Raw genomic sequence first — 15007 nt, 5'->3', positions numbered from 1 at the left:
CGTAAAAATTGGGCCAAAATATAAGTTTTTCCCACCGCACCAAATTTGCAAAAGTTTTACAGTTTTTTCCATACCACCTTAATGCACCGCACCTTTCGTAACGCGTGGGGACGTCCCAACCCGTGACAAAACGAGATGGACGGTTTGTCACGGGGGGATGCTATTCTATTCACGTGCAAGCTATTTACCTTGACGCTTCCACATAACACAATGCACATCAAAAACGTCAATGTTTCGAATTCGCATTAATTATTGTCTTAAGAATTCACATCCTGGCTATTTTACTAGAAAGCGTAGACTTGATTTCTTGGAGTCTCTCATGGCGTCTATTGTTTGAAGTTAAGCGTCGTAGTTCTCTAAAACTCATTTTCTGCGCGGGTGTTTTTGAAATCTAGCCCTACTAGTTGTAGCTTTTATAGGGAAGAGACCTAAAAGAAAAACTGGCGATAGCAATGAAACACTTTACGAATGCCATGGGTGAGACCACAAATCAATCAACTACAGACGACGATAATAATCCATCAATAGCGGGACTCCAATTGCATCAACATTCGGATTATTTCTCACCTCTTTCTGATTGGGTTGCTGAGGATAGACATCCGGCTTGTCCAGACCACTGCCACTACTACCCCCACCCCCACCAAACGAAGACTGCCGATTGACGGACGAAGAGCCATGTTTCTTGAGGGGCAGTTGATCGTATGAAAATGAAGCCGAGAGGAACGGCATGATCTTTGATTAGACTGTAAAATCTCTTACAATTTGCGCACAATCAGATCCCATTATCTAAATACTACATTTCTTGCATCAATCAGGCCGAATAGTCACGACCCAATGTCTCCACAATTTGGTTGCATTAGAAGCTCTTCATTTTTCTGAAACGTAGAAAAAGTTAAAAAATGCCAACAAATAACTTATGTTCTCATTAAACTGATACACGCTTATACGTTTGAATTACCGTTCAGTCATAAAAATCTAGGGAAAATAAAGAACTAAAGTCTTTTAAGATGTATATAAATATCATAAATTGCCTCAAAAATGACATCCAAAACAAAACAGCACAATTTTTGATGACAATTTTTTAATTCTGCCAAAAAGCAAACTAAAGAACAGACCTTTTGATAATTGCTAACCAATCAGCCATTATCAAACTCATAAGAGGTAATAACTAGTCCTTTTCACAACAAAACGTAAATATGGTTTAATTTTTTTTAGCTCGAAACAATTCTGAAACCCACATGCTTGACACTAGGAGCACATCAGTTTATCGAGAAAATAGCTGCAAAAGAACCATTGACTCCCTAAGTCAAAAAAGTCCTGAGATAAAAAAGGAAAATATTTCTATTCTAAAACATTATATTTATTAATTTTTGGACCATTTTCAAATAACCGACTAACGTCGAGCGAATTGATTTCAAACAAATGGCGAGCAGTTGGCTTCGTCAGTAGCTAGATACGGTTAAAGCAGGCTAGCTTTAGCTTAATTGAAGGAGCCCATTCGGTGTCACCTGTTTATCTCGTTTTTGAGGACGAGGCGCTAAAAGGATCAGACGAAAAAACCGGTCAAGCGAAAACTCGCAATAAAAAAGACCACAGGACTAAAATAATTGATACAAACTTCGTTTGCGAGTAATTAAAAAACAAACCGACAAATGTCGGAAGAATTTCTCTTGAACGACAGGCGAGGCAATGTAATTCAGGTGCTGTAGCCTAGATCAATTTCTTTATAGGTGCAAAAATCCTTGCCCCGCCAGGATTCGAACCATTGACCTACCGCTCCTTAACCACCCGCACTAACCACTGCGCTATGCGTCACGTATTTTTGTTATGCTGCAACCGACTTTATATTAACACGCTTTACTTCGGAGTGAGAGCAATAGAGATCACTCAAAAATGATGAACGAAAGCGTGAAAGTCACTTGAGAAGTCAAAGAATGTTCTAGAAGAAAAGCACAAAATGTGCAAGCGAAAAATTTGCATAAAAAAGACCAACACGTTTACAATAATTGCTATGAACATTGTTCAAGAGCAATTAATCAAAATATTGTGAGTGATTTGATGAGATAAAACCTTATGACATATGATTCGATCACCTAATGAGTCCTTGGAAAACATAAACCAACTTTAAAGAAGACCAACGAGCACAAAGTTGTAGAACAGTAAAAAATGACAAACAGCTGTGACTTCCTTGATGTGGCGTCAAAATAAACAATACAAAAACTAGTAAAATTAGAATACTCAACCACCGCAGTCTACGCACAAAGCATACAGCGCAAATGAGAGCTGCCATTGCAAAAACTAAGTGAAAAAACAAAATTAACAGCGAAGAGGCATTCAAAAAGTCACTGATACTTTTACAAAACAATGTCTAAATAAATGGGATTTTTAGCTTTACACTGAAACTAGATAATTATTCTTCTTCACATTTATTACAATACAAAACTTGAGAGTGACAACTCAAAGAAAGCAGTCAAAACTAAATTACTCTAAAGAAGTAACTCTACCTAAGTTTTAATAACTCTGAAGTTTAAAAAGCAAAAAAAACTGAACGCTACGAAGTGTAATGTTGCGTTCTACCAGAAAGCCGATAAGACGTTTCACGAAAGACATTAAGGACGAAACGATTAAATAAGGGCAAAACAAAAAAAGCCTTTTAGATTTTATGAAAATTATTAGAACTAAAGCCTTGGCAGAAAGCCTTGATTAGTTATCAACTGAAATCGCATAACGATATAATTTAAAACCCGTAGAAAAGTCAATAAAGCCTGCCACTGTTGAACTTAAGCAAGACAAGATCAAAAACAAAAAAGTTACGGCCACAACTAAATAGTCAAAAATTTTAGAAAAAGAAACAGTGTCGAAATAAAAAAAAGTTTAATTTTCAAACTTTCAACCAATACAACTAATGCATTCCTTGATACCTCTTTAGAAACTCAATAATACCCGCCATTATTGAGCTTAATCAATACGAGATCAAAAAGAACAAGAGCGCCAAATTCATTAAACACATCTCAGAGAAACTAGGAAGCTAAAAAGACGTGTTATCAATGAAACTAAGTCATAAGATAACCAAAAAAGACCAGCAAACACGGGAAAAAGTCAAAAAGTCACTTAAGCATTTTGAAAGTCATTAAAACTATTAACAACCCCTCGAGTACTCCAAACAAATGCATTTGTGCACATTCAGATTACAAGTGCTAGATCTTGATACCAACTATAAAAAAATCAGCAAAAATAGAAGCCATTATGCCGCACTTGACAAAAAATAGTCAAAAACCGAAAATCCTTTCAAACACCATTTGCTCTTTCAACTTTAAACAATCTTACTTATCAAAAATAATCGCTGTTTGCTCCGCCCACCGCCTCAGTGTGACTAAAATCACAGCACGAAATTGACTTCTGATAAAAAATATCCAAAAAAAGTGTGAATATATATTTAAAACAATCCCAACAGATTGCCGGAAAATAGCCACCATTGAGTCCCATGACACCATTTGGGATGGAAGGAACAGAAAAAGAATGAAAACATTGATCGTTGTACAAAAAAGTGCGAACAATTTTGTCTGAAATTCGTAGTTAAACAAACTCCTGCTTCTTAATGAGAGGATGCAGGGTCTAGTATTAAAGCCAAAAAGAATTAGAGACGGTAACTAAGAAAAAAGTTCCAGAAGCTGGCATCCAAAAGCGGGCTTCATGGGTTCATCGCTTTTCCATTTTGATTCCCTTTTTTGATACTGATTCTGTTCATTTTAGATTGCTTTAATGAGCGACTGCTGTTTAAAAGCACTTTCAAAAGATTGAGCGAAAAATGAAACCAGTCTAGAGAAGTCAAAAACATTTCATCCAAAACGTCGACAAGTCGGTAAAATGAGGTAACGCGAAATGTTTCGAAAATAAAAGAAACATAGCAGGACATGTCCTGAATTACAACTCAAAGCAATGAAGATGAAGAAACTGAGGACAAAAAACGTCCTCCGATAACAAACAAATCAATTACCAAGACGTCAACGAAAGTGATCAAACACTACAAAAATCAAATAAACAATATTATATCAACAATTTTAGCGAAGGTATTAATCCCGACAACCTCAAACTTTACACAGTGAGTGTATAGACAGTAAACACCAATTTTGTAGAAAACCACTGAAGACAAAAGCAAAAAACACGTTTTAAAAATGTCAATGAAAATTAGTGGCATCAAAGTCAATGAAACACGCAAGTGAAAGTTGAACTTTTCTATATCTATCGTATTTCTATCAAAAGAAGGCATATATCAACTCAACATCGACGCAAAAATTGTGGGTCCACGCAACTGAAATAACAACAACCAAAAGTTCAAAAATTATCAAACACAAATGGTGTCAAAGCCAATTAAATCATTAGTAAAAAACAGAAGCATTAAATAGATTCAATTATGCCTAATTTGCGAGAATTAACAAGAATCGACGCAAAAATTGTGGGTCCACGCAACTGAAATAACAAAAATCAGAATTCCAAAAATTATCAAACAAATGGTCTCAAAGCCAATTAAATCATTAGTAAAAAACAGGAGTATTAAAAAGATTCAATTATGCCTACTTTGCGGGCAAATGAAACAAGTCGTTTCAAAGTCTTAAAAACTGTTGGATATGGGAGAAAACAACTAAATAGATTCAAAATCGATTCATTTGAGAGCATAGAGAACAGTCATTATTGAGAGCAAGTGAAAGAACAACAAAAAGCAACAAGATCAAGTCAACTCAAAATCGTTAATACCTGCCGTTTTAATTCGGAAAACTGAACAAATTCAAATATGCCAAGTAAAAGCGTTAATGAGACATAATGAAAAAATCATTGCAACTAAGAGACAAAAAATATTTAAGGAGAAACCCGAAAAACTAATATTTTCTAAAAGCAAGTGGTGTCAAAGTAGTAAAAACTTTTAGATATGAAGAAACCCTTTGATTTGAATAAAATGGCACTCAAAAAGTCTCCAAAAAATCCCGACTTCAAAAAAGTTTCCAAATGATGGAAAAATAAAAAAAATCGCTAAAATTTTTTTTAGAAAATTTAGTTTCAAAGTCGTTAAATTTCAACTCAAAACAGTGAAGAAAAATATCCACATGTCTCCCATTGAGATTTTTCATTGATGATAAAAAACCGCAAAAAAACCAAAAGATCTACAAACACAGAATATACATAAAGCCGCTATTTCTTGAAGACAAAAAAAGTCAAATTCTTCAAAAACCATTAGTTGCATTTTGAGTTCTAAAAGGGAGCAACTATGGAAAATTAGAACATATGTGTTGCCCTTTATGAAAACTAGTACAGACAATGACAAGAATAGCGAAAATCGCCGCACGTGAAAATGGGCTTGAAAAGCGAAAATCTGTTTAAACACGATCTTCACTTCGAAAGCACTTTCAAAAAGCCACGCCTGAAAACTCGTTTTTCCTCCTCTTACTCCTCCAGCGTGAATGAAATCACTATTCCAATTTGACTTCTCAATGATAAAAGGCTAAAAAAGTGATCAGGTCTCTAAGAATATACCGCAAATCATTGCCATTCAAATTTTGAATCTCAAAAATAGAAGCGCTATAATAGCCGGCAGAAAAGATGAGGGCGCGGCTATTAAAAAACAAAGTGAAGACTCCTGAATCGAATCGAAGTGGAAATTCACTTAGGACTAATGAATAAGAACACCACAGGACTAATAGTCGCTTCCAACTTTGTTTGAGAGCTATTAAAGACAACGAAAAAATTCCAATTCTTTACCAATTTGGACTCCAAAAAAAGAATCGCAACATACCGTGAAATGCAATTAAATTTTTCCAATAAACAAACCTATCAGCCTAACGTCGGGCGATTTACTATCAACGACCGGCGAGCGGTTGGCTCTGGTAGTACTCAGCTTGGGAGAGAGACTAACATGGAGAGGCGGAGTAGTGGGGGGGGGGGGGGCGAGCTGGGGGGATCAAGCGATGGTGGTTTGTGAAGGCTGGGCGAAAGGCGGTCCAAACCACCAGGTGAGGGGTGCACTGGTGGCGTGGCGTGTTTATTTTTGAGGGGGCGGTGACTGGGGACTTTAGGATCAAAAAAAGTACAGAATAAGACCAAAGATAGGCCAGCGTCGATTTCATTATGCTGCTCCGAGGAATTCCACAAACAAATGAAGTAAGGTTACCTCTAGGAGATGACACAATAAAGAAGTGATCCTTCATCAATGTGTAGTACGAGATTACGTTACTAAACGCTACACCTGTCGTTATTGGGTTAGTTTTTTTGGTCAACCCTCAACTATGTGAGTACAACAGATCAGATTCAAAAGAAAACAGTCAGAGAGCAGTCAAATGGTTTGCTCATAATCGAAGCCAAGAAGAACTATCGATGAGAGTTGAGATCGTAAAAGGCGTTTTCACGATAAACTGTATAAAATAGCTTCAGCGCCACCTTTTAAGTTGGTATTGGGCTTAAAAGATGACAGATAGCCAACTGAATATAGGAATAAGAAATTATATAACAAATTGAAGACTGTTTTCTAGAATAAATCTCAGAGAAAAAGCAAGGGTACTATAGCAATTAGTGTTGCTAAATTTTAGAAAAAACTGAAATAGTCGAAGTTATTCGGGTGTGAAGTTGTTCAAAGATTACTAAACCAAGACAAGCAAGCTGTTTTTCTGGCATCAACCGTGCGCCAACGCACTCCCTCATCCCAGCTGACTTCGCTGGCTCCTGATAGCGCCTCCTACTCAACTGTTTGACACTTGGACGTGTCATTGTTCTATCTAAAATGCACCGAAGCAATACCTCAACCCAGCTGCCATTGCCAGCTCAAGTAGGCGCCTCCTACTCAGCTCTGTGACACTTCGACGTGTCATTGCTCCATTTGCCGTGCGCCAAAGCAATTCCTAATCCCAGCTGCCAGCCAACGCCGGCACCAGTAGGCACCTCCTACAATTCCTGAACACTTGGAAGTGTCATTGCTCCATTTGCAGTACTCCAACCCACTCCCTCGCATCGGCTGCCATCGTCAGTCCCACTAGGCGCCTCCTACAGTGTTTATCGACAAGTGTCTGAGCACCATCAGCCGTGCGACAACGCACTCCCACGCATCAGCTGCCATCTTCAGACTCAAATGGCACCTTCTACAATGTTTATTCACACAAAAGTGGCATAGCTCCATCAGCGCTGCACAAACGCACTCCCTCGCATTAGCTGCCATCGTAAGGCCCAGCAGTCCCCTCCTTAATTGTTTATCAACACAAACGTGTCTTATCTTCATCAGCCGTGCGCCAACGCACTCCCTCGCAGCAGCTGCCATTGTCAAACCAGCAGGCCCATCCTACCTTGCCTATCAACACATTGAAGTGTCGTAGCTCCGTCAGCCGTGCGCAAACGCATTCCCTCGCATCAGCTGCCATCGTTAGCCCCAGCAGGCCCCAACACAAACACATAGATTGTTTATCAACACAAACATGTCTTAGCTCCATCAGACGTGCGCTAACCCACTCACTCAACCCAGCTGCCATTGCCAGCTTCAGTAGGCGCCTCCTCCACAACTCTGACATTTCGACGTAACATTGCTGCATTTGCCGTGCGCCAACGCACTCCCTCTTCCCAGCTGCCAACGTCGGCCCAAGAGACGCCTCCTACAACTCCTTATATAGTAGGCACTTACTGCGGTTGACGATGGCAGCTGATGCGAGGAAGTGCGCTGGCACACGGTTAATGGAGCTAGGACACGTTTGTGTCGATAAACAAATTAGGAGGGGCCTACTGGGGCTGACAATAGCAGCTGATACGAGGGAGTGCGCTTGTGCACTGCTGATTGAGCAGACACGTTGTAACGATAAACAAATTAGAAGGCGCCTACTGGGGCTGACGATGGCAGCTGATGCGAGGGAGTGGTTTGGAGCACTGCAGATGGAATGACAGGTTTATGTGCTAAGGATTTGTAGGGGGCGTCTACTGGTGGCAGCTGAGATGAGGGAGCGCTTTGGCCCACAACAAATGGCGCAATGACAGGTCGAACCGTCAAAAACTTGAATAGTAGGCGCCTCTTGGATCTGGCAGTGGCCGCTGGGGTGCTGGACTGCGTAGGCTCCCTTTACATGAAGCAATGACACGTCCAAGTGTCAGTCTTGAGTAGGAGGCGCTCTCTGGAGCCGACTACAAGACTCTCTGGAGCTGACTACTACGCGTTGGCGCACGACTGATGGAGCTAAGACATGTTTGTGTTAAACAATTTAGGAGGTGCCTACTGGGGCTGATGATGGCAGCTGATGCGAGGGAGTGCGTTTGTGCAAGGCTGATGGAGCTAGGACACGTCCAAGTGTTAAGAAAGTGTAGGAGGCGCCTACTGGTGCGGCGTTAGCAGATGGGATGAAGGAGAGCTTTGGCGAACGAAAAATGGAGCAATGACACGTCGAAGTGTCACAGAATTGAGTAGGCGGCGCCTACTGGAGCTGGAAATGGCAGCTTGAGTGAGGTATTGCGTAGACGCACTTTAGATGGAGCAATGAAAACTCCAGGTGTGAAAAAGTTGAGTAGGAGGCGTCATCTGGAGCCGGCGATGGCGACTGGGATGAGGGAGTGCGTTGGCGCACGTTTGATGCCGGAAAAACATCTTGCTCGTCTTGGTGCGGTAGTCTTTGAACAACTTCACACCCCGGCTATTTCAAATTTCTTTTTATAAAATAGCAACAACAAAGTTGCTTTAGTACCCTTGATTTTTATCTAATATTTATACTTCCAATATTCAATTGCACTATTTGTCATCATTTAAACCCAATACCAACTTAAAAGGTGGGGGCGAAACTTATTTTATACAGATCACCGTAATAACGGCTTATACGCTCTCAAATCTCATCGATACTTCTTTCTCGCCTTGAATATGAGCAAACCATTTGATTGCTTCCTGACTGTTTTCTATTAAATCTGTTGTATTCACATAATTGACGTTGACAAAAAATTACTCATTAACAACAGGTGTACTGTTTAGTAACAATCTCCTACTACACATTGATAAAGGAGCACGTCATTGTGTCATCTTCTAGAGGTAATCTTACATCATTTGTTGGTGGTATTCCTCCAAGCGCCATTATGATATCGACGCTGGCCTATCCTTGGTCTTAACCAGTACTTTTTTCTAAATCATAAAACCGACCCCAGTCACCACCCCCATAAAACACGCCACATCACTAGTTCAACCTCACCTGGTGGTTTTGACCGCCTTTTGCCCAGCCTTCACAAACCCCCATCGCTTGATCCTCCTATCTCGCCTCCCCCCGCCTCTCTATGCTAGCGTCTCTCCCAAGCTGGGTACTAAAAGAGCCAATCGATCGCCGGTCGTTGATAGTAAATCGCCCGACGTTAGGCTGATAGGTTTGTTTATTGGAAAAATTTAATTGCATTTCACGGTATGTTGCGATTCTTTTTTTGGAGTCCAAATTGGTAAAGAATTGGAATTTTTTCGTTGTCTTTAATAGCTCTGAAACAAAGTTGGAAGCGACTATTAGTCCTGTGGTGTTCTTATTCATTAGTCCTGAGTGAATTTTCCTTCGATTCGATTCAGGGGTCTCCAATTTGTTTTTTGATAGCCACCCTCATCTTTTCAGCCAGCTATTATAGCGCTTCTACTAAAGTGGGTCGGAACAATCAGGCCTTGCGCAAAAAAGTTTTCCGGGAAGAATTATTTAAACTTAGCCGGCATATTGCTGGAAAATATTGGCCGTTGACGCACAATTGACGTAATTGAAAGAGAAAAACAAGATTGAAATTGACCAATTTTTTTCCTAAGTTTCAAAAACTTCTAATTCAGTTTGCAGTTTCAGTTAGATTCTAAACCTATACTTAATTCAGCTTCTAAACTGAAAGGTATTCATCTTAATACTAATATCAGCTTGCAATCGATCTAATGAACTTTGATTACCTAATTCGCTTTGACTTAATGACCGGGCTTCATCAGTTTATCCCGTTTCTTTTGATTTTGCTCTTGACATAGACCGTACTCACTACATTTCTAATTCAACGCGCGAGAGAATTTAGAATCCATTCAGTTGGTGCCGTGAGTGAGATAAGTCAGAAGCCAGTGAAAATCGAGGTTCCAGAGGCTTACATTAGTTTACTGTTAAGGTTTAAAGTGGAAAAAATTGACCGAATTGGGTTTACTTTCGATTGGCTTTTAGTAGTAAACCGTAGCCAATTTATATCGGCTGATTACAGATAGCAAATTTGCAGTATCAGATTTCAAAATAATACTTTATTCAGCTTCTAAACTGAAAGCTTTTAATGTTGATATTAGTGTCAGCTATCAATCGCTCTAATGAACTTTGATAACCTAATGCACTATGAGTTAATGACCGGGCTTTATCAGTTTATCCTGTTTCTTTTGATTTTGCTCTTTTGACATCAACCGTATTAACTACATTGGAAATTCAATGCCTAAAAGAAATTATTAGTTAATGCCCGGGCTTTATATGTTTATCCCGTTTCTTTTGATTTGGCTCATTTGACTCTGAAGGTATTCACTACATAATGTAATTCAATGGGTGCAAAAATTTAAAATCCTTTGAGTTGAAACAGTGAGTGAGTTAAGTCACAAGTCAAAGTTTATGGTGGTGAAACGAAAAACATGATCAAAAAGATTTAAAAAAACATAGCAGGACAAGTCCTGAAATACAATTCAAAGCATTGTATTAAATTATGACCTGGCAATCATTTAGTCCGCTTTAGAAGGCAAATGAGAGCTGTTAGTAATGACACTAAGGGACACAAGAACAACAAAAACAAGCAAGAGTAAAAACTTTTATTATATGAGGAGACAGGATCAATACCAAAAAAACAAGCAACCTGTCATTAAATCTCGATGAGTCCTCTCACTAATAATATTAAATGATAAAATAACCAAAAATCACAAAAAAACTCTTTGAAAACACTGAGTATAAAATTTACAGAACACAACAACTACTAAAGGATACCATTAAACCAATTAATTGAGTCCTTAATGACCACCGTTGAGACCTGTCGTCATTGAGATTAAATAATAAGACAGCAATAAGTACATCAAATACTACCAAAACTAAAAAAAATTACTAAATTTTTTTAAAAACGAACAAACTTATCAAGTCACAAAAAGCAAAAGCTTTGAACTGAAATTAAGTGCTTTAATTGAAGCCTTTTAGCAACCAATGAGAACTGTCAAAAATGAGACTGAGTTAAGACGACGAAATTGAAAGGAAAAACTAGCAAAACTCAAAAAGTTCGAAAATTATTATCAAAAACAACTATTGTCGAAGTCATAGAAAGCAATAGCTTTGATCAAAAACAACTAAATCGATATATCTAACCCCTTTTAGCAGCATCACAGACATGTTCCCAATGAGATTAACTGATAAGACATCAAAAAGTACAATAAATACTTCCAGAACTCAAAAATTCACTCAAAATTTTTGAGAAAAATTAGTGTCAAAGTCGTGAAAACCTCTAGCTCTTAACTCGAGCCATTGATTAGGTTCTTTTATGCGTCATTAGCAACCAATCAGACCTGTCATTGAACAGATAATTTTAAAGAAAGGGCAAAATCCAAAATTCATTAACGTTTTATGATAACAAATAGTGGCAAAGTTATGGATACCCCTTAATGAATTCAGTCAAATGTAAATAGGTACAATTAGAACACATATGCATTGTCCTAAAAGCTTTGAAGGAATCTCAAAAACCGCCAAATTGTTCAAACACCAATTTCCCATTCCTTTTTAAAGGTGTTTTGAAAAAAACCACGCCTCAAGCTTACTCGACTTTTCGCTCTCTTTACTGTTTCAGTGTGACCAAAATCACCACTCTAAAATGACTTCTCACTGATGTGAGAAAGCCGAAAAAAGCATGAACAGATCATCTAAAAAAGACAGCGCAACAATACATTTCAAATTCTTTCAATTGTAAACTTATAGCCGGCAGATTGCGGGTATAGCTGCGAAAGAATAGACCTGTGTGCCATATAATAGAGATAGAAACAGATACAGATCTAAATTGAAAAATCGACGCCGCTCAAAAAACTAGGTAAAAACATTCAGCGATAAATCATTAAAGCTTGTAAAATTCATTCCGCAGAAGCCTTTTATTAGGGACCTTTACTGCACTTATAAGTTCCTTTGACCTTAAACTAATTCAAATTAAACTTAAGTTTTAAAGTGCAAAAGTCATTTTATTGAGTGAGGTAAGTCATGTATGATCAAAATCTTATCACGCAAATAACCAAAAAACTTTTGCTAAAGCGAGTGAGAAATGACGTCACGCGCGCAAATGCCGTTAGTGAGAGGCAGAAGTCATTTAGAAAATTTGGCTTTTTTAGCATTGCTGCGTGAAAAAATTTAAAACAAAAAAGAGCGTCAGACGACGAAACAAAAATAAACATAGCCGGTAGAATACCGGAAACGATTCGAATCGTCGTGCATTATAATCTCTAAGCTAACCTTACCGAAATCAGAACATCAAAATAGACAAGAGAAAAAAAACAAAAGTAGCCCAACAAACCACATTAAAGTGCTTTAAAAAAGTCGACATTTATTAAGGTGCGGGGGAGAGAAGCTAGGTGGGATGGGGGGATAGATAGGTTGGGGAGGTGGGTATTGCTGGGGTAGTGTGTGGGGGGAATTGGTGGGCGTAGTTAGGTGAAGGGAGGAGGTAGTTGGGGGGGGGGGTAAGTTGGGGCGGGGGAGGGGTAGGTAGGTAGTGGGAGGTGGGTAGGTAGGTTGGTGCGTGGGTAGATAGGTTGGGGAGTTGGGTAGTGCTGGGGTAGTTGGGGGGCGGGGGTAGCTAGGTGGAGGGATGGGGTAGGGGTAGGTGGGGTAAGTTGGGGGGGTGGTAGATAGCTGGTGGGGGTGTAGATAGGTGGTGCGAAGGGTTTTGGGCGGTGAAGTTTAGATAATAGATAATTAGGGGTGGCTTATATAGGAAAAAAAAATCTCAAAATGACGTCTTCAACTTGAACATTACCAGCAGTTCCTGAGTTCCTAACTACTATACATTACAAACGAATCTATTGTTAAAGTCCAATGTTCGAATACAGAACTCAACCATCAAAAACGAAGGTAAATGCTCGAACAGAAAAAAGTCCGAATTCAAGTAATGAAAAACCTTGCTTTCTGCTTAAAAAAAGCCGGTAGAATACAGGAAACTACTCGAATCGTCCTGCATTATAATCTCTAACCTAACCTTACCGAAATCAGAACATCAAAATGGACAAGAGAAAAAAACAAAAGTAGCCCAACAAACCACATTAGTGTTTTAAAAATGCCCATAATTTTTTAGGTGGGGGAGCTAGGTGGGGGTGGGTGGGTAGATAGGTAGTACTGGGGTAGGTGGGGGGTAGTTAAGTGAAGGGAGGGGGTAGTTTGGGGAGTAGGGTAGGTGGGGGGGGGGGGGGGTAATTTGGGGCGGGGGGTAGGCAGGTGGTGGGAGGGGTGTACGTATGTGGGTGCGTGGGTAGATATGTTGGGCAGCCGGGTAGTGCTGGCGCAGTTGGGGGGGGTAGGTGGGGGTAGCTAGGTGGAGGGAGGGGGTAGGGGTAGGTGGGGTAAGTTGGGGGGTAGGTAGGTGTTGGGGTAGTTGGGGGGCGGGGGTAGCTAGGTGGAGGGAGGGGGTAGGGGTAGGTGGGGTAAGTTGGGGGGGGGGTAGGTAGGTGTTGGGGGGGGGGTGGTAGATAGCTGGTGGGGGTGTAGATAGGTGGTGCGAAGGGTTTTGGGCGGTGAAGTTTAGATAATAGATAATTAGGGGTGGCTTATATAGGAACAAAAAATCTCAAAATGACGTCTTCAACTTGAACATTACCAGCAGTTCCTGAGTTCCTAACTACTATACATTACAAACGAATCTATTGTTAAAGTCCAATGTTCGAATACAGAAGTCAACAATCAAAAACGGAGGTAAAGGCTCGAACAGAAAAAAGTCAAAATTCAAGTCATGAAAAAACTTGCTTTGTGCTAAAAAAGAACAGCCGGTAGATTACAGGAAACGACTCGAATCGTCCTGCATAATAATCTCTAACCTAACCTTACCGAAATCAGAACATCAAAATGGACAAGAGAAAAAAACAAAAGTAGCCCAACAAACCACATTAGTGTTTTAAAAATGCCCACAAATTTTTAGGTGCGGGGGAGCTAGGTGAGTGTGAGTGGGCAGATAGGTAGTATTGGGGTAGTAGGGGGGTAGGGGGGGCGGGGGGGTAAGTAAGTGAAGGGAGGGGGTAGGGGTAAGTTGGCGGGTAGGTAGGTGTTGGGGGGGGGTAGATAAGGGGGGGTAGATAGGTGGTGCGGGGGGGGGGGGGGGTGTGCGGTGAAGTTTAGATAATAGAAAATTAGGGGTGACTTATATAGGAACAAAAATCTCAAAACGACCTCTTCACCTTGGACATTGAAAGCAGTTCCTAAGTTCCTAATTACTATACATTACAAACGAAGCTATTGTTAAAGTCCAATGTTCGAATACAGAAGTTAACAATCAAAAAAGGAGGTAAATGCTCGAAGAGAAAAAAGGCAAAATTCAAGTCATGAAAAAACTTGCTTTTTGCTAAAAAAAACATAGCCGGTAGAATACAGGAAACGACTCGAATCGTCGTGCATTATAAACTCTAACCTAACCTTACCAAAATCAGAACATCAAAATAAACAAGAGGAAAAAAGTAGCCTAACAAACCCACATTAGTGTTTTAAAAATGCCCACAATTTTTTAGGTGCGGGGGAGCTAGGTGGGTGGGTAGTTAGGTAGTACTGGGGTAGTTGGGGGTAGTTAGGTGAAGGGAGGGGGTAGTTTGGGGGGTAGGGTAGGTGGGGGCGGGGAGTAAGTTGGGGCGGGGGAGAGGCAGGTGGGCGCGTGGGTAGATAGGTTGGTGAGGTGGGCAGTGCTGGGGTAATGTGTATGGGGAGGGGGAATTGGTGGGCGTAGTTAGGTGAAGGGAGGAGGTAGTTTGGGAGGGGGGGGTAATTTGGGGCGGGGAGGGGTAGGTAGGTAGTGGCAGGGGTGTACGTAG

The 15007-nt window shown here is 40.2% G+C and overlaps 1 protein-coding gene across 1 annotated transcript in view; it reads right to left on the bottom strand.

Annotated features, from left to right (window-relative positions):
* Positions 1–729, bottom strand: part of LOC142336205 (mediator of RNA polymerase II transcription subunit 12-like protein) — a 305636-nt gene extending 304907 nt beyond the window's left edge. The window contains exon 1 of the mRNA XM_075384862.1: positions 568–729. Coding sequence (XP_075240977.1) covers positions 568–729 — 162 coding nt within the window. The remainder of the gene's footprint in view (positions 1–567) is intronic.
* Between the last annotated feature and the right edge of the window lie 14278 nt (positions 730–15007).

Source organism: Convolutriloba macropyga, chromosome 3 (genome assembly GCF_964194025.1).
Source record: "Convolutriloba macropyga chromosome 3, txConMacr16.3, whole genome shotgun sequence".
Lineage (NCBI taxonomy): Eukaryota > Metazoa > Xenacoelomorpha > Acoela > Convolutidae > Convolutriloba > Convolutriloba macropyga.
The sequence above is the reverse complement of the archived record's forward strand: the minus strand, read 5'-3'. Positions and strand labels throughout refer to the sequence as shown.